This window comes from Homalodisca vitripennis, chromosome 7, assembly GCF_021130785.1.
Source record: "Homalodisca vitripennis isolate AUS2020 chromosome 7, UT_GWSS_2.1, whole genome shotgun sequence".
NCBI lineage: Eukaryota > Metazoa > Arthropoda > Insecta > Hemiptera > Cicadellidae > Homalodisca > Homalodisca vitripennis.
The window spans coordinates 21,944,340-21,964,992 of NC_060213.1; the positions used below are offsets into that span (position 1 = coordinate 21,944,340).

General features: G+C 34.0%; 3 protein-coding genes across 5 annotated transcripts in view; all 3 read right to left on the reverse strand.

Annotated features, from left to right (window-relative positions):
- The window catches only part of LOC124366998, a 413,006-nt gene that overhangs the window by 245,331 nt on the left and 147,022 nt on the right, over positions 1–20,653 (reverse strand). The window lies entirely within an intron of this gene.
- LOC124366997 (balbiani ring protein 1-like) lies at positions 4,871–19,269 on the reverse strand. Of its 3 annotated transcripts, none has more exons than XM_046823653.1 (5): positions 12,768–12,909; positions 11,453–11,609; positions 7,072–7,211; positions 5,960–6,050; positions 4,871–5,071 (listed from the first exon to the last, which is right to left on the reverse strand). In XM_046823653.1, exons 1-5 carry the CDS (start codon positions 12,776–12,778, stop codon positions 4,925–4,927), a joined length of 546 nt encoding a protein of 181 aa, XP_046679609.1. In that variant the 5' UTR covers positions 12,779–12,909; the 3' UTR covers positions 4,871–4,924. The 3 variants fall into 3 exon arrangements, with proteins under 3 accessions (XP_046679609.1, XP_046679608.1, XP_046679607.1); XM_046823652.1 differs by having other exon boundaries at positions 7,072–7,238; XM_046823651.1 differs by lacking the exons at positions 4,871–5,071; positions 5,960–6,050; positions 7,072–7,211 and adding exons at positions 13,893–14,314; positions 19,078–19,269 and having other exon boundaries at positions 11,471–11,609; positions 12,768–12,986.
- LOC124366993 (ubiquitin carboxyl-terminal hydrolase 2-like) lies at positions 17,725–19,053 on the reverse strand. The gene has a single exon (XM_046823642.1). It carries the CDS (start codon positions 18,979–18,981, stop codon positions 17,851–17,853), a length of 1,131 nt encoding a protein of 376 aa, XP_046679598.1. The 5' UTR covers positions 18,982–19,053; the 3' UTR covers positions 17,725–17,850.

Consider the following 20,653-nt stretch of genomic DNA (forward strand, 5'->3'; position numbering starts at 1 on the left):
TGTTTTTTAATAGGCATATTATATATATATATATATATATATATATATATATATATATATATATATATATATATGTGTGTGTATTAAACATGCGTATGTTTATACACGTTAGCACAAAGTAAAATTATTTTAGGCATTTATACCCGTTATATGTTGATTCACAACCTATGTCACATTCAGACAATAATTTGTTCAGCCAATCTACAACATTATTGGAAAAGTCAGAGTTGGCTCATTTAGAATCCATTCTAAACACTTACTTTAAAAAACTAGTCTAAAAATGAACAGATAAACAGGTGCATCAAACAAACATTGAGACTGTGGTATTAACTGATAACACAGTAGGACATGGCGGTGGAGAGGATAAGGTGACAGAGTAGATAAGGCAGAGGAGTGGATAAAGTGGTGGAGAGGATAAGGTGGCAGAGTGGATAAGGCAGAGGAGTGGATAAAGTGGTGGAGAGGATAAGGTGGCAGAGTGGATAAGGCAGAGGAGTGGATAAAGTTGTGGAGAGGATAAGGTGGCAGAGTGGATAAGGCAGAGGAGTGGATAAAGTGGTGGAGAGGATAAGGTGGCAGAGTGGATAAGGCAGAGGAGTGGATAAAGTTGTGGAGAGGATAAGGTGGCAGAGTGGATAAGGCAGAGGAGTGGATAAAGTGGTGGAGAGGATAAGGTGGCAGAGTGGATAAGGCCATAGAGAGGGCAAAGGTGGTGGGGGAGAAGGCGGTGAGGGAATGTTGGTGAGGAAAGTTGAAGGACCGAATATACTTTTTTTTTTGTTCTCTTAGGACAAGAAGCTTAAAAATTGCACTTAGTCCTGTAAGAACCTTTGCGCTGCTTCCGGAGTGATAGGATATTCAGGATGGGTAAGGTTAGGGAGTAGGGGCCGCCTCCTATCGAGATCCATGAGGAAGAATTAGGGCACTACATCTCAAAGTCATCCTGGAAGAAGAAGGTGAGGCCAGCTCTGAACGAGCCTCTACAGTCAAAGTAGGCAGGGGGTGGCACACCCTTGTTGAGGTTAACAAGAACCTCTGAGGTAAGGGAACAAACCCCACCAACTCCAACAGTCATCTTCCACAGTAGATTAGACCTATCGAATTGCCCATGAACCCCAGAATCTCAACATTTGCAGTTAGTGATGTGCCGCTACTGGACATCCATAAGGTGGCCCAGATTGAAGTGGCACATCGGTTTTTGCTGTGCCCAGTGGTGGGTTCAACTGGTAGGTATAAACCAGCCAGAAGTGATCCCTACTGGGTAACCGAATATACTTACCCTGATGGGAGAGTAAAAAATAAAAAACCGTGTAAACAGCCAAATAAGCCAGATTTCACCCAAAATCACGTTATCTGTACAATTATACGCTATATAACGGGATGATTTGTCAAACGCTCACTCAGCAAATACACTGTGTGTATAATATGCTCACCCCTCATAAGGAGAAAGTTATTTTGTGTATATTCCTGTCATACGCTCTCAAAGGGTTACAGATAGTGACTAAGTTTATAAAATTTGTTAAGTATTTAACTTGATATATCTGTCATGGTTGTATACCTTATAGCTTATTCAAACTGAATAAGAGTATACTATAATTTGCGTATAAACCATAAGTAAATGAGGTTAAAAACATTTACTGTTGTGAATCGTATTTTTTTACTATTAATAACTAGCATTGGGACTGCTGTTCTATTATCAAATTGGGACATCAAAGCCGAGAAAAATTGAACACATACTCAAAGTTATAATTATTACCACACTACATAAACAGACATGTGTGTATGTAGTGTGTTCGTATGGAGGTGAGATCGGACACCGTTAATCTGCTCATATTGTTCTAGAAGACATCTCTGTAAAGGGTGTGATGATTGATCTCAGAATTCAATTTTGACATTTTGTTTGCTAAGTATAATAAGATTTAAAGTACAGAATTCCAAATGTTAAAGAGTTTTAAGAATTATTATTAGAGTTTTATTATTGTCTGATTTTTAGAACAAACTTTCAAAGTGTTTTCTTAACAATTATTAAAATTTCGAAACAAATTAGAACAATTAAATAACTATAAAATGCAAATAGTGGAATTAGTTCTGTTTCATTTTATCATCAGTGTAATTTATTTATTCTTTTTAGAGCTAGAATATTTAAATACTTTTATATTGTTTTTATTTTTATTATTGTTTTGTATAGAGGTGTATATTTTTAAATATTTAGTTTACAAATAATATAAAAATGGTTTAAAAATCATTGTTACAAAGTTTTTACAATAATATATTTCGTCTTGGTTCTGTTGAAAGGGTGATAAAGACATTTAATGTAATTTTTTAAGTATAAAATGTAATTGAATTACAAAGACTGTTGTACAAATATAAGCTACTGTATTGTTTCTACAATACTTGCCTGTAACATTGTTGTAGTTGTTACGTTCCTAGTTGGGTGTATAACCATTTATGGGTTGAGGGTTTGGTTAAGTTTATAGTGTTCAACAGTACGGTTTGTGTTATCCCGCACAATGTGTTTTCTAATGGCAAATAGAAAGTTTAAACAAATTTGTATTCTGGTCTATTTTTTTGTAACTCCCTCTCAAGACTATACATACCGGGAAATGTTACAAAATTATCCGATTGTTGGCAACACTTCTCTGGTGAACTGTTTTCTCCTTTAATTTTCAACTGATTGTAATTTAGAGAACTGATTAGTAAACTAGACAGTCATGGAATTTGATGTAACAAATATATTACTTGAAGTAATTAAGGTCAGGTGATTATAATTTAGTGGCTTGCGAGTTGAAATCCCGTGATTGTATCTTGATGGGGTAGGAATGTTACGGTGTTTTGAGGTCGTAGGGAGGAGAAGGGAGTCAGAACACAGTGGCCTTGAGAGAAACTACTTATTTTGTAGCGAAATGCAATTCTTTTCGAACTGTGAAACCAATCTTAATTATAAATATCCCTTCTGGCCTAGTCAGAGGTACAGTAAGTAGTTTTCACATCTGGCTGTTATCTCTAAATGCAACAACAGATGCATTATTAACTTAGACTTGTAACTTACACAAGACTGATGGTACGGTGACTCTACTGTAAAACGTTTTTATGTTAATATACTTTAACACTTTAAAATATTTAGAAACCTTTCAAGACAAAATCGTGATAAGCATATAAATTTGTATGTAAAATTATGAACTTGATTTAATACAGTATATGTTAAATTTTATTTGTGTTGTAAAATACTCCAGATAAAGATTTTGCACAAATGGGAATGGCCACTGTCTTTGAGCATCTTTGTCGCCGACTTTTTTGGATCTCTTCAGACAAACATGACTCCAGGATCCAGGAGTCAAGTATGCAGTGTCAGATTTCAGACACTGTACTAAGAGGAAGGTGAACTGGAGCTAAACTAACATCAAAAATTAGTGAATAATGTGAGTTTTGCTGCTTGTATATTATTTCCAATCTAAAGGTGTTTTCTTTGTAGGAATTATGAATACAATTGGCCAGAACACATCTAGAAAAGTGCCGGTAGATTGTTTAAGTGAAGTTGCACAAATTATGTTTTGCTGTACAGCACTCACGAGAACTTAATGAAGGCATACATAGCATGAACCCTGATGTGCAAAAATGAGACAAGGAGGGATACAGAATCTTAGGAGAGGGAAAACAATTGAAGTAGTAAAAGCTTGCAAAAGAAATCAGTTTAGTGAACAACATAAAATAATATAAACACTGAAAATGTAGAAATAAACTGCCAAATAAAATACAGCTGATACAACCGTATTAACTTATCTCAAATCTAATATGAACATACAACCTATTTAAAGTTAGGCATCCATAGCACGTTATTTGTGTGTAACAAATAACCTTGTAGATTATTGTACAAGCCAAGTGATTGTTGAAATGGAAGGCATGAAAGGCTTAAAATTTCAAATAATAATGATTTTGACATTTTTTTACCAGGACGCTTGAAACCAAACTTCAGACATTTAATAATGTAATAGTTATATCAGAGTTAGGCAAAAGATGAAGACTGATGTAACTTAGTTTTACACTGTCAGTTTTTAGGCTTACGGTTATGTCATAACTAATGTGTAAGTTTACCGGTTCACTCTGTGTTGAACATTGTGTACACAAGAAACTTTCAGCCTCACTCTGGAGAGTCATCTTCAGTCAGCTTTCAGGGTCTTTATTTTATTGTATAGTGGTGGTATAAATGAGTATTTAGGTGCCTGACAGTTGGTAGAAGTATCTGAGAGTACAAAATGTAACTTATGAAAAGATTTATCATTTGTTCCTTTCTAATTCGATCTCCACCAAAACCAGTGCAGACAATCTATATCTTTTTCTTAGGCGAAATTTCTCTAGTTATCGATTTCACGAAAAACCAGGTTGTATTCTTATAAAATGCCATTGTCTCTCCGCTTCAGATTAGGCTTTAGAGAGTTTTATGAGTTCAACGATATCATGAGTTCAATATAGATTTTGGCAATAATATTGTGCAGCAATCGTTGGAAACAAAAAAGGTTGCTAAAATAAACAAGGTAAAAAGCAATGTTGCTGCTTCCATTGTTTCCGAAATGTACTATCAAAGTATTTTTCAATTGCAAGCAACGTGTTTAGAAAATGTAGCTCTAAAGATGGCGCCCAGGCGTGAGGCCGTACTTACTGACGACAACAAAAGATAGGACTAGTGTCGCTTACGTTTCATTCTTTTTCTGTGATGAAACGTTCTTGGGTTGATTTGTTTAGCTTAACTTGTATGTAACCTGGAAAAGTCTTTGGAACTCTGTAGAAGTTCCAAGTGGAAAACACTCTCGCAGATTTTGTAACTTCATTAATCATTTAATTACTTACTTATTACGTTTAAACAGACAACCAATTACAATAACAATTTTGTGTATTGTTGCTTGAAATTTATAAAAGTATAAAGTATTTATAAGCAGGTCACAGGTGAAACATACGGGAAGTACTGGTGATGCTGTGTTATACATAGCAGTACATCTTCAATCTGCTCTGTTCTCGTGAGAATGCCTCTGAGGATTCTCTCGTCCAAACTGAGTGCAGAAGTGATCTTGTACAACTGTAACATCGGCACAATGATTATATTACCATTGTTTGAGCAGAATAGTTTTAAAAATCAATGTTAACGTTTCTCACTAATCAATAACAGATGTTTAAACGTGAAGAATTGTTTTAGTAGCTTCTCAATATGAGGTAACTATTACATTGTAATGTATCTTTTAGACTTCTCTCAGACTTTAACACATGGCCTGTGACAGTCAAAAATTTAGTATCTGATCATGACTGCCTGAGAGCTAACAAATATTGTAAACTCTCTTAACAATAATGTTTAAGTTTTGGGGCAGATAACGGAACCTAACCCTCATCCTCATGACAGTTTGTAGCGAGACATGGCTATAGAAATAATGTAAATAAAAGTATTCTTAAATACTTTTTGTTTTGTGAGTAATAAAACCTTATACCTTTGCAAGCCACTTCTTAGAGTTTATATATTTTTTGTACATGCCTTGATAATAATTTAAATTATTCTTTTGAGTCCCAGACATTTTGCTGGGTGCACATGCGAGAAGATCAGGACTTTAGGCATCGTGACTGTCCTCAAACAGCTAACCGTACCAATAGTGTCCATAGCCTCTCGAACTAATAAGTTGTAATCGCACTATATTGGGGATATTCTGGAAAGATAAATCTTTTCTAATACTGTATCAAAAACAATACACTTGAAAAATTTGAACAACTTTATTTTAATTTAAAAACATCTTATTTCAGACGGATTATTAGTCTATTTTGGTTTTTTTCACACATTTTAGCCACAAGCTTGTTATCGGATGTGGGATTTTCTCGCACATATTTCTGACGAGCTTGTAATAGGACGTTGGGATTCAAAGAGTAATAAAGATTTACTGTTGCCCACAGATGGTGTATACACAAGTGGTGTGGTACTCACAAACAGCTGTGTGTTCAACAGGCAGGACAATTCCTCGGCTTCAGTTGCCATGTTGTTGATCTTCACAAAAAGAGACTCCACCATAGAGTATCTGAAACAGTGTGACAAGTAATTACTTCTCTTGTCGCTTTTAGTCCAAATGTTAGATTTGTAAATTCATAAATATTTTACTTTCGACTTGTTAAATTACAAACACAACAAAGGTTTGTTGCATGGCAATGTAATTGCTGTTTAGGCCTTATTCAAAGCTATATATAGTGGTGCTTCACCTAATGACAATAGTTTAGTTGGAACATACGATTTGTTTATGTTAGACGACAAGTCATCTATTGTCCGTTTGTTATTGGATAGTCATTGTGCTGTGATAAATCTTTCACATTTAAGTTTAATAAGTTTAGGATTTAATTTGTCATGGGAGTGTCGATGGCCGGGCGGTCTAAGACTTTAGATCTGAGTTAGAGATAGCGCAGGTACAAGTCCTGTCTGTGGCCATAGCACTTTTTATCAGTAACATCGATCTTGTACTGTATCTCTCCTTTATTCTGTTTGAAAGGTCCTCGCACAGACCAGTGGCCCATGAGGACGGGCAAAACAAGGCTTAAAAGGGGGTCAGTTTCTCCTTAAAAAAAACTAGTAAAGTATAACAAGTTACATTCTGGGAATGAAGAATGTTAAATGTTTGGTTTTACCTCACATTTCAAATCCATCCTGTTGTGAAATTAATTGGAACCCAATATTTATTCTTTAATAATGTTCCAGTGGACAGAAGCAACAAATAATAGCAACGCGATTGTTCATTATATATTTGGAAGTTTTTTTATTACCCTAAGAACTCCTGTTTTGGAGTATTGGGAAAGGGGAAACAATAAATTACCAGTCGCCACTGCTACACAGAACACCTACACTCATTCTCTTCATCATTCATCTCATAAAGAGTTTGGTTATTTTTTTTTTATAATTTACAATGTACCATATAGTTGAAAATGTAACAAAGTAGAGTAAGGCATGTGTGAAACGTCACAAAATATAACATCATCAAGTACAACAGTAGCTACATCTGTGTTTGATCCTACCCATGAATGTATCATTATGTAATTGAAGAGTAAACTTACAAGTTAAGTTTCTGACAATCAACAAACGGAGGACAGCAAGTCTGGGATTCCATGCAGCAGACTGCGTCCTGCAGTGGCTGAAGTTCACAGCAGATGTCAAACACTTGGCAGTCGATGATTCTGTGAACTGCTTGCAGTTCCTGACAAAGCGCCACCAGATATTCACACTGAACATTTTATCCGTGCAAACAAACGTTATACTTTTGTCCACTGATTTTACACAGTAAGTCTGGGTAGATTTACAACTAAATTAATTTAGTTCTAATAAAATGTACTTTAATATACACTTTGTAATTAGCTAAAATAATGTACAGAATGTAATTTTATTCTTATATACAGCTAATTGTGTTATCTGCATATATAAAAGGAGATGTCCTGGGTGACTGACTGATTCATTAACGCCAGCAAAAACCATTAAAAATAGTGACACGTAATGTGGTACATAGTTGTATCTTGTGCCTTAGAGGTACACTAAGGATTTTTGTCTTTAACCTCAGGGCTCTGCACCACTGGCCTCTAAAGTTGCATATATTCTCATGAGGCCAATTAAATGTTCTATGTAAACATTTATAATAATGGCAGCACAGTCATTAGTTTAGTTAATTTAACTACTATTATATTTGTTTACATTTATAGTCTTGAAAGCATAGAGGTTGAGATTTGGACACTTTTGCAATGCACAAAGATTACATCAGATAAAGTTATTGGATAGTCCTAATTGCACAAAAATGTAGGAGTGGTGTTGAGGTATGAACTGATCATATATTCAATCAATGTATTAGTTATGTTAAGGAACCATAAACATATGTTAGAAAAATCGAGGAAAGAAGATTTTGCAACTCCACCACATTTCACAATTGTTCTTTAAGCGGAACATTATCTTCTCTGTGAACACATCTTTAAATTTATAACAGATGCAAAATTAAAGATTTTAAATTATAAATATATAATATAAATTTTAATGGTTTGGAAATAAAATTTTTCGTAACAAATTGTTTTTACATATAACGTAGCTAAGGTAGGAAGGCTTGATTCAATTGAATTATGAACATATTTAAAAGAAATATTTAACAAAAATGGTAAATAGAGAAAAAGCTGTAAGGAATACTAAAACTTCTTTTTAAAAGATCTGTGATTGTTTATCTTGTATTACGAATTCTCCATAATAAAAACCGAAATTTCTAAATAGCTCTCATATTTCATACCCATAAATTAATTCACAATCTTCATCAATGATAGGTTGTAGTTAAATATTAATGCTTAGCTTAGGTTAATGTCTTTCTAACTATAGTGATTAATATTTTAGAAGAAAATTCATGGCTAACTGAGCTTACCATAATTTACCCTTCATGTTACCAATTAATCAGCTCAAAGGCTATATTTTTAGTTCATTTTTAAGATAGTCACCTTATAAATACTAACTACTGTTTTGTGAACATTCTGCTGTACCTGCAGCACTTAAGGTAAAACTGCAGAACTTAACATTTAACAAAAAATTAAATGTTAAATGTCAAGTTCTGCATCTCAGGACAGCAACTGTGCATGGCAGTGGGATCCCCTCCAAAGTATCACAACCCACAGGATGTTGTCAAGGAAACACCCTTGACATCCAAATAGCTGGAAACATGTGTGCCTTCAACATTTAGTATAGAGGTTAGTCTGATCAGCGGTTGCCCTAGAATCTTTGTATTCTCGGACATCCCACGTACCACTAGGGTATCATCAAGGAAACACATATGGATCTCATTAGCTTTGGGCAAAGCTGGCAAATTTTCTTCCGGTGTCTTTCGTCCTCACTATGATGACAAGGGTTGGCAATGATACTTCCTCCCAAGCCTCTGGATATACCAATAGCTGAATTGTTCCAAGTCCAACACATTGCGATTCGGTTGATCATTTCTGATATGATCTTCTCCTAGCACACAGTTTCTCCAAATGACATTGAATGGCATCAAAAAGTAATGAATGCATCTTAGCACAAATTTTAAATATCTTCAAAGTAAGTGGCATAAGAGACTTTCCCAAAACTTGACCAAAGGGTGTGTTAAATAGTAATTGCTTCTTCTGAAACACAACACGAGTATCAACTGAGTCTTACTCATCAGTCACAGTCTGTCTGCAGAATCTAACGAAAAGAAATCACTCAAGTTAAATTGGCTTGGATTAGACATCAACATTTCAATAACAACGGAAATAGATCAATAGAAAATCATCCACCATTGCTAATAATAATCAAATGGAGCTTGAAAACAAGGAAAGCTCCCAGGAGACAAACAAGAAGCCTTCCATGCTTACTGTAGATTTGGCGTGCATTTAATCTTAAAACATGTATTTTAATACCAAAAAATAACAAACAAAAAGAAACACAAAAAACAAACCAGCTGAGTCGTGTATTTTCAATAGATGACGATTTCTGAATAAAACATCTTAATCATCATAATTCAGTAAGTAATAAAATTATATATGGAAGTACAGGGAGTGTACACTAACAAATCATTCTTAGCCTTCAGAGCTGATACCAATAATCTATATCTATATTTTATATATATAAAAATGAATGTTTGTCCTTTATGGAATCGTGAACTATTGGACCGATCATGATGAAAATTTGTACGTATATGTATTTTTCCACGGAGAAGGTTTATAAGCTATGCCCATCCCTTTCCCGATTCAGGATTCCGCCCCACTGGTTACAGAAATACCCATAAGAAATGCATTGCAGCAAACATATGTTAACGTCTTTTCAAATTTTTAATCAGCTGTTCTTTGTAAACATATATTACACTTATAGTTTTAAAGCATAGAGTAAGCTTAAGAGAAACGACAAATTTTGTTTAAACTGTTTTTGCAATCACTGTTAAACATAGACTTTACTATCCAGATAATACAATTCAAATTTGACGTAAAAATTCACCTTTAACTGCAATATTTATTTAATATAAACCATGCTCATGCTTGATCAGAAGAGTAATGCAGATATCATAATTACTATCTTACGTTGGCTACAAATATAAAGAATGTTATAAAATCAACCTTAGTTAGTTGTTTTTTTGACAGAAGTATGGTTCTCAAAACTCCGTGTGTACATATTCTCTCTCGATCGAGACAACAAAGCAAGCTCAATCGTGGCATCGGAGATATAACTAATTTAATCTAAAATTTATTAAGTAATATAAGGACTTCGGTTCTTAAGATTTTGCGTGCAAAGCCGTGGGTAACAGCTAGATAGAGGCAGGAATATGGTACATACCTTCATAATACGCCCAAGAGGCTCACGATGGAACGACTATCAATTATCTCAGCAATGTTTAGAATGTGATAGAAAAAGAATAAGTGAATATAGTGTACTGTTTTCAACGGGAAATTGCGTGCGAAGCCGCGGGCAACTTTTGCAAAAAATTATTGAAATGCGCAGCAAAGCGCGCCGGGCCCGCTAGTATATATATATATAAATGAATGTTTGTATGTTTGTCCTATATGGAATCGTACACTATTTGACCGATCATTATGAAAATTTGAATGTATATGTACTTTTTCGACAGAGAAGGTTTATATGATATACTCATTTATAAAACTCACCACGAGGTGGCACTGCAAAATATAAAAGTTTTCAAAGCGCCTGCACATTATAAACTGCAATTACGAGACAGTTACGTATATTAATTTGCCAAAGACTATTTGAAGGCACTAAGTTAGAATATATGTTTGTCTTTATAATAAATATATGGTTGAACTTAAAGCTTGACTGTTAGACCGCTTTATAATAAAATACATATACGTGTATAATGGCTATATAATAAGCATACACAGATTTTCTTGATCGTGACAACAAGGCAAACTCTACATCGGTATTATAAATATAATGCACTTGAACCAGAAGTGCAAATACAAGGCCAAGGCTTACGTAAAGCTTTTGAAGCCGCGGGAAACAGCTAGTGTGTTATAAAACTATGAACCCTGGAGCAAATATCGCTGACTGCCGTTCTAACTGAGATGTCCCTTATTTAGAAAAACGTTGCCCTAGTGTCATGACCCTGGAAACTTCCCTTCTGAAATCATAAACGTCCCTAATAATTATGCCAATGAAAATACTTCCCTGTAACTGGACCATCAATAAACCTGTATCTGTGGTATGGACTCCACAGATGCTGAGGATTATAAACCTGATAACCATGAAATGATCTTGGCGAACTTTGTCTAAAACGTAAGTCACCACATTTATACCAGAAGTGAGTGTTCTAACCCAGCCACACATCAAACAACAGTAGAATTGAGCACAATGATTGTTTTATTGTGCTAACCCATGTTGTAGTTTATTGTAATCAGTATAATGACATGCTGTATAATGTACAAAGTTCTTGTAGATGGCCATCAAACTTACGTATTCCTGGTTGTACTCAATGATCCTGTCCCTTTGATTCAGTTCCCGAGCCATATTGTGGAACAGTCTTTCTTCGTCCTCTGTCTCCAAAAACCACATGTCCAACAGGTCCTGAAGTTGCTGGAACGTCAAAGTCCTACGGCTCCAGGCTGCATGACTGGACAGAACAAATCACAAATTAGTAAACACTATTATCGTTCCTTATTCTCATGTCCCCAGGACTCGTTGATAAATTCAGATTGAATTTGCATGTTATGTCAGTTGGATTATCACTATTTGATATCACTCCTTCTAGTACTACTTCTCTATAGCACTCTACATATCAAAATCTAGTAAGTAATTTTTGTATGACATATTTTAAGCAATAATTATTGTTAAATGACTCTATTATTTATTAAAAGTTAAATGTATCCAGTGACAATAATATGGTAATCAGTGAAAAGTATCTGAGGTTCGATTATTATTAACTGTTGTTCAGTTACAGAAACATCTTCAAACATAAACTGTTCAAATATTGCATTTTATAACTAGTATATTAGTAATGTTCAATATTTAACATTATTTTTAAATATAACACAGAAATTGCTGTGAAATATATGAATGTTTGATATGTATTGCATTTAAATTTATAGGAAGTAGTATTACTTCTATGTGGTCTAAGCACATAAGTGGTTTAACAACAACAGATTTAGGTTTTCTTGTAAACTTAGCTAATTTTAGACAAATGTAAGGGTCGCCTCCTGTCAAGATCCATGAGGAAGGATTTTGGGCATTAATCTCAGTCATGCCTCCTTGGTAGAAGGAGAAAGCCAGCTCTGAACCAGTCTTTGTCTAGTCAAAGCAGGTGGGGGGGCACACCCTCATATCCTTATGTCTAGGCTAGCAACAGCCCTTAACACTTAGGGAGCTCCACCAACTCCAACAGTCATCTCCCACAGTTGACTAGACCTATCGATTTACTCTTGCACACCAGAATCTCGACAATTGCGGTTATTGATGTGCCGCTTCTGGACATCCATAAAGTTACCCAGATTTAAGGAACACATACGATTTTGCTGTACCCAGTGTAGGTTCATCTGGAAGGTATAAACCAGCCAGAAGTGAACCCTCCTAGAGAGTCTAAGACTTTAAAATCTACTTCAAAATTTCTTAGTAAAAATCCAGTTATCCGTTCAACACACATTACACTATTCAAGTATGTTTTATATGTAATATTTTAGCATCATTTTAATTTAACATTTTCTTCATCTACAACTACTATATTTTTCATCTAATAAAGAAACTAAACACATGGATCACTTGTACATTTACTGACCAGCTCAACATGATTGGTCTGGTTTGTACTGTCACAGAGTCAAGGTAGACGTGAAATTGTGTCGTACGTAGTCTCGCACCAGCAAGCCGACGACTCACTCTCTGAGCTGTATGAGTACTCAGAGTCCGACTCTGTGGAAGACTCAGCAGCTCTAGAGTTCTCTCCTGGACGTGGAGCAGCGTCTCGCAACTTCTCTCTGCTGGTTGTACTCCTCGGGACCTGCAGGGGTAGATACTTTTTATTTAGTCCTGCCTTTGGGTGCTTTAAAATCCTCTCCACTCCCTCTGCTTCAGTTAACATGTCTCCAAAATTATGCTTCCCTCAATTTTACCCCATAATTATTATTTGCATTTTGGACTTTATCTGGTAAAACACTTGTAATAAGTCTTTTGAACTCTCCACAATGTGTGCACACAATTTATACAGAGCTATAGTAACATATAAATGTTTGGTTAGGACAGTTTTTTATACTGTCCATTTGGAAACTTGGTAGGTCCAGGAAAACTCATTGTGGTAGCAAGGGTAAATTTAGATTTTAAGAGTAAAAATGACAGTAAGACCACTTTCAATTTACTGAAGGAGGGAAGTATATACCTATATTCTCTCCTGGACACACTCATGGTTATAAGAATAGCGCCATCCAAAATGTGAGAAAATTCATGGATTAGATATAAAATGCCACAATTTAAATATAAGAATTATTTATCTAAAAACAACATAACTTCTTACTAGATGTAAGTGATATTTTAATCAAAGTTTTTAATTTTATGCTTTAAATTACCAGCTCGTTTTAATAGTCATCAACGAAATTTCATCTTTACAGCAATGTGGTTAAATTAAGAAGAGGTCTAAAAGTGAATTAAATATGTAAGTTTTTGTTGTAGGAACTAAATTAGAAGGATTTTTTAAAGAGTAAACTATTACAGTAGCCTAGTTGGCCTGGGTTGACTAGGTAAAATCATTATTCATTGACCCTTAATACTAATCTTTTGACTGCATTTTTCCATATTAACAACTACACAGAACAGTTACACTTGTCTAGATTAATCTTAACCTCTTCCATGATTTAATCTGCAAAATGCACCAACTTTACTATGCGAAAACTAATACCACTACAGAACCGACCTTGGCTAGTGGATGGCTGTGCTGTGCGGGTTGCTGAGGTGTGCAGCCTGGGGTGGGTTGCTGAGGCTGAGGTGTGCAGCCTGGGCTGGGTTCCTGAGGCTGAGGTGTGCAGCCTGGGGCGGGTTGCTGAGGCTGAGGTGTGCAGCCTGGGGTGGGTTCCTGAGGCTGAGGTCTGCAGCCTGGGTTGGGTGGGTTGTCTGGCCCACCGGAGGTCTGGGTACAGCAGCTGATGGAATTACACTCGGTGTTGGTGCTGGCTTCGGTAGTGATAGGTCCAAAGGCGGGAATAGCCGAGGGGAAGATCGGGACGTGGATCACTGTAGGGGGGAGTTCAGGCACCAGGTAGTCCTCTCTGTCCTTAACACTCACCAGCCGCTTCTCCTCCTCTGTGTGGATGACTACTACACAACCTCCAGGACCAGCTGTCCGTAAAAGAATCGATACTAAATAGTATTTCATAAATAAATATAAGAAAACTTTAGAAACTCAAACAGTGAGTGATACAAAAGTGAATTCCAAAGTTTAGACTCTTGATAAATAGGAATCTATCCACCTAACAGCAAAATAAAAACCTGTGTGACAAATAATCCATCCTTACATAAAGGAAATCAAGTAGCCTATAGTTGTAGTAGTAGCCACTGGATTACTCGTACTATGAATAATAACAGGTTAAATAAATGTATCAATCTAGCAATACCATAAATAACATTTCTAAGTTTTGCAGTTCAGAATTTTATCATCAGCAATATTCCCTTCATTAGATCTATCTTGAAATATATATCTCAGGGTGATCCAACCAACCCTTTGTGTATGGAATAGAAATGATTCCTTTCATATTCTCTGAACCTGTACTATTGTTTTGGTTGAAGAAGATAAATACGCAACACAATTGTTTAACTAAGGGGGGCATGAGGGGATAAAATAGCCAAAAACCCTAAAAAATAAATAATACAACAGTTAATTGTTTTATTTTGAAACTAGGCCTATATACAAATAATTTATTTGAATTTAGATTTTTTCAGATTTTTTTCATACACACAGGTGTGCTGTGCTCTTCAGTCAGATTCAACCCCCCCTAAAACTAAGTCCTAGATACACCACTGAAGCAAGAGAGGCCTGGGCCCTTGTTTCCACCTCCTTCCTTGTTAAAAATCGGAGACTTATTTCCCAGGTTTCTCATCATGAACCACTGTTTCTTTCTTCTAACAATTTCTTCTCTTCTGTACACTAAATTCTACACATCTTTGTACAACCCGAAACACACTTGGCACTTCCTTATCTTTTTTTATTTATTCTTTACTACATTTAGTTAGGTAAGTTCAATCCTGTTACATAGATACCACAGTCTATTGTTTTGTCTCTTAACAGCTCTCCTGAATACTGAGCATTCTCTCCATCCTGCAGTTTACCCATAATCTGAATGAATTTCCTTTCTGCAATCTCAGACTCTGCATCGGTGAGTCACCATCCACACATCCAAGCTGCACCAGTCACAAATTATGGTTATGATTAGTATTAGCAGAGGCTAAATACCCCTCAAGCCATTTTAAAATGTTCAAACACAATTTTATTCAATTTGTAATGTTCATACCTCTGTACAGTACTGAAGAATTTAAAACCACTTATTTGCTAATAACCAGTAACAATAAAATACATTTTACTTTGTTGTGTTATGTACAACTTACCAGTCAGTTTAATCTTTTCTTCTGAGTGTCATGTAAGCCATTACCTTGATTTTATAGCCATTAAAGGAATTAACAAAATGGTACAATTCAAATAGCCTCTGCCTAAACTATGAGAAAACAAGCATTCTATAAACATTCATAAACAACAAAAATTGTAGAACAAGTAAAGATAAAAATTGTTAATTTCAATAATTTAATTGACCAACAAAAAACAAAATGTTTGCGAATGACATTAAACAAGAATATTAAATGTAACAACCACATTGAAAAGTTATGCAATGAACACTTGCTATCATTTTATATAAAGAGCGAGTCATTTTAAAACTTTAAAAGTATTTTTGGTTTAAAAGTATTTCATGAATACTTTATATGTATACAATAATATTATGTTAGAGAAATACAGCAGACACTGAGAAAATAATCTTATTAGAAAAATAAACCATGAGAACAAAGTTTAAACCACAATCTTGACACAGAATGCTTAATATGACTTTAAAATTATATTGCTGATAAAATATTGGTTATTTAAAGAAAATAAAGATTATCTTAATAATAGTGGCCTACACTTTACCTCTGGTTTCTTTAGAGAACACAGAGCGAGAGGTGAGTCTTGTATTTTAATTAGTGAGGCACTTTCTCCATTGTATAAAAAAAACATGAATATGAATCTTTTTCGATACTACATGTTTTTGAAATGTATTCTTTGAAATTTAATTTGATGAATGAAGTATTTATTTTAATTTGTGTCTACAGAGTATTTGATTATCAAAACTATGAATTGTTTTTTAATCAATTATAATTTTGTCTTTATACTATCATGGATAAAAGACAAACCAAAAAAGAAGAAAATACTTCTTGGCGGAGATCTAAATGTCAATATCTTAAAAAAAAGATAAATAACTGCCAGGTTACCCTGATATAATAACCTCTTATGGTTTAATAACTAAGATAAATGTTCCAACCAGAATAAATAGTAGATCTAACACATGCATAGACAATATTTTTGCAGTTTTTAATATTAAAAGTAGACAAGTTATGGATCCAGTCCTCTCATACCACACAGCTCAGTTTGTGTCCATCACAATCAATGCAGTCAGTACCAGTTATACATCTAAGAGAAGAAAGTTTTCTAAAACTGATATTTGACTATTTCAAATAGATCTAGAGAAAGAGGATTGGTCTGAGCTGTAATCAATAACCTTACATGAGTCTAAACATTTTGTAAATAGGATTTATACAAATTTTAGGGTTTTTGCACAATTATAAGTGTATATATTATGCCACTGCCCACAGTATGGTTTAATCATATGGGGCAGCTGAACATTGAATAGTTTTAATAGAATATTTAGTTTTTACAGAAAAGAGTGTTAAGAATTGTACATAATAAACCATTTGATGAACATTGTTAGCCATTGTTTAGATCCGCAAATATTTTAAATCTGCCTTGTCAGTATATTCTAGAAATTAATTTGTAAATTTTATGTCAAGAACAAGAATAGGTCTTCAAGAAATTCAACTAATTCATGTAACACAAGAAGAAATTTTTTAACAATTCCCTTCCATAATACTTCAAAAATTGAACATTCAGCTTATTTCATGACTTGTAAAGTAATTAATACAATTTGCAAACTAAATAAGAACGTTGAAATAAATATAAAAAGCATAAAGAACTTTAAACATATACTTATAAACAAAACCTATTACTCTGTTCATGAGTTTTTCTGATGTTAACTTTTTTATAGATTGATGTAATTCAGTTTTGTCTTCAGATAGTTTAATTTCTTTAAAAAAAATTATTTATTTTAAATAGTTGGAACGATATTACGGTTACAAACTAATCCATAAGCTAATGACAATTCTCTATTTACTGCATTGTATCCAAATGAGAAATAAAGATTTGATTGATTGCTTATGCTAGAAACTTGTTTTATATCGTACTATACAATTATAAATTAATTATGACACAATGGAATTTTAACCCACTTAAAAGTTTTTGACTGTTTTATTCAGAGACTACATGATGTGAGCATAAATAAGATAAAATATTTATTAGTAAAGTCATACACGAATCAAACAAGTCAAATATAAATTTAATTTAAAAATTGTGTCAAAACTACAATACAAAGAAATTGTACAACAATATTTTAACAATCATTTAAATAGTAACAGCATATTTTTAGCAATATAAACACAAACAATAAATAAGTTCTCATATTCTGGCATCATATCATGTTATTTCCCAATAATCCTCTTTATCATTTTCTTCATTTCGATTAGCATGTTGGACTATTTGACTCGTAAAACAATATGTATGGATCGGTTGTTGCATTTGGATGGACTGAATGAACTTGACTGTCATTGAAGATGTGCCAGCCTGCACAATAAGGGTGCTTGCAGTACGCTGTGTAGTGACCGTAAAAACATGATCCGAAGTGGATCACGACACCGTACAAGCTGTACACACTGGAGTTCACCTGACGTTTCTCTGCAGAGTACGGGGCCAAGTCCAAGCCGGAAACTGGAAACTCTACCTCAGTGTCCACTTTACGTGTGTTCCCAGAAAACCTCTTCAAGTGAATCACAAGAATCTGAGGAAACTTTTGGATTGAAATTTTCTTGACGCAAGTTTGTTTTGATTTGCACCTGGCGCAAGTAGGTTTTTCATTACCCTCCAGTGTTTCCTCCTTGGTAAAGTGATCTAGACATTGGCTCAGTTGAACTCTGCTTCTCGGTGTGTTTTTTAATTCACTCTGTGGAATCGACAAAGAAAGGTCCCAGAACGGCTCATATGTAGTAGACGCAAAGCCACACACTGTACATTTCAAATCGGACCTCAGTTGCCCTCCAAATATGTCAACAATTTTACTGTTATCTCGTTTTAAATACCTCTGCCAAATCTCATCAGCTGTTAGGTTCTCATTCTGCAACTGATCACGTTTCTTTTGTTGCACTGTTGGTGCTCGGTTTATTTCTTCATGGAGGCCTTGAAGCAAATACCTCAGAAATTCTTGAGCGTCTTGCTGGTTGAATCCGTTGAACCGAGGCGCATAGTAACCCACAGCACTTTTTAGAGAAGACGTATTCACTGCATGTTTTCTGTCTGTCCACAAATTTTTGATCAGTTCCGCAAATCGCTTTATCAGCATACTTCTTGCAGAGTTCCTGATCTCACTAACATACTCTTCACTCAAAATGTACTCTAGAAGAGGTTTTGTATTACTGAGGCACTGTATTATGGAGTTGAGAAAACAGGTATTACCAATATTGTTTAGCCCCAATAAGCCTCCTGTTTCAGTTTTTATCGACACTTCTGGATGTAAAGATGACAAACTAGATGATGTCATGGGAACTGAGGTAACTGTAAATTTTTCATCAAATTCTGCATTGTATGACTTTATTAACATAATTTTGCTTAACAGCTGGTTTCAATTATAAATAAACTGTCAAACTATAGAGACAGCAACTTAACAGCAAAAAAATAAATAATGTGGTTATCTTACCAGTGGTTGTGCTGACAGTTTTGACTATGTAACCAGATGACTCAGAAGTTAATGTTTTTACAACAAAATTGTTCACATTTTTCATATTTTATATACAATCTTGTAAACATTACTTCAATAATTTTGAATCTTGGTACCAAATTGTGAAAGGAAATGACAACCCTCTGTTTGCTCAGTGTTGCCACAAGTTAAAAGTGCTTACAGCTTTAACCAGCTGTATTGTATTTTCAATAACAAAATAGAACAACAATATTACTTAAAAATTTTAATGAATATTATCATTTCTAAAATTACAGCACCTATGACAAATTATAATGTACATTTTTACTCCTTTCAGTAAAATACTTAGAATTTAGTTTTAATACAATGTGTTTTTATATTGTTTACTAATAATCCTGAACAGGAAAATAGACTAGTGTATTATATTCACCAGAGGTTTCATTCCATTTGGAAATTATAATCTTTACCAGTATGCTTATTACATTTGAAATAGTTTTTTAATTACATACAGGCACTTAACTATATAAATTAATTTACTATAATTAATTTCAGGTTGGTTTAAATTATCATTGATGAATTGATAATCATATGCAACAATGTTTTGGGATTTTGCAATGCTGATTCCTTCAATAGTGTCTTCTGTCTACAAAATAGGGCTCTAAGAATAGTTTGGTATTGGCGAATGTGAAGGCTGTAGGGAGATCTTTTGATCAAGTGGAACACTCGTATGTGCAAGCCTTTGGTCACCATTATGGTTTCCCATTCCCTGATATGTATCTTAACATAAACATAAGTAATTTTGATGTGTTAAATCACTCTTACATTATATGATAAAAACTAAACCTTCTAATCAGTAAATATTCAATAGTTTACTATGGTCAAAAATGATTTGATTCTTTTCTGTTGCAGTACATTAAATAATAACAAAATAGTTTTAAATTATTAAAAATGCATTTAAAAGAGCTTGGTCAGAATTGATTTCTATAGCATTTAGGGAACCCTTTGAAGATCCTGATGTGAAATTAATTATAAGTGGTGATAACTTTTATTTTATTATTTTCTAAATGTATTGTTTTGTATGTATTAGTGTTATTGTGCTAGTTTGTATAATTATAATATTTTAATTATGATATTAATTGTTTTTATTGTATGCTTTTTATTCAAAAAAATCTTTGTTGTTCAACTGTGTAAAAGTTTTTAGCTAAATTTGTGAACACGCTCTACAAATATGAGAGATATGCCTTTAATATTCAATGTAAATATAACTGACTGTTTAAATTCAATTGATCTAGTTATATGTATAAATAAGAATCAATTAATGGACAGTCCATTAATGGATTATTTAATTTGTATACAGGGTGAATTTTTAAATGCTGTGCTCCCCTAATTTTTCACATTTTGTCAAATATTGACTTTGGACAACCACTGAACATGGTTGAGTAGTATTTTATTTTTATTAAGTTCATATTTTCAGCCACCGTCTTGGATCAATGGTTCTTAGCCAATATTGAAACTGTAGTCCGGAGACAATATATGTAGAATTGTAAAAAAAAGTAGGGGGGAGGACATATAAATC

What these genes read in the sequence shown, in the direction of transcription:
- LOC124366993 (XM_046823642.1), bottom strand. Translation starts at nt 18,981, where the DNA reads ATGTTAATAAAGTCATACAATGCAGAATTTGATGAAAAATTTACAGTT.
- LOC124366997 (XM_046823651.1), bottom strand. Translation starts at nt 19,162, where the DNA reads ATGAAAAATGTGAACAATTTTGTTGTAAAAACATTAACTTCTGAGTCA. An exon ending in AACTGTCAGCACAACCACTG is followed by an intron (nt 14,315 to 19,077) that starts GTAAGATAACCA and finishes TTTTACGGACAG; the next exon opens with CTGGTCCTGGAGGTTGTGTA. An exon ending in ACAGCCATCCACTAGCCAAG is followed by an intron (nt 12,987 to 13,892) that starts GTCGGTTCTGTA and finishes CTACCCCTGCAG; the next exon opens with GTCCCGAGGAGTACAACCAG.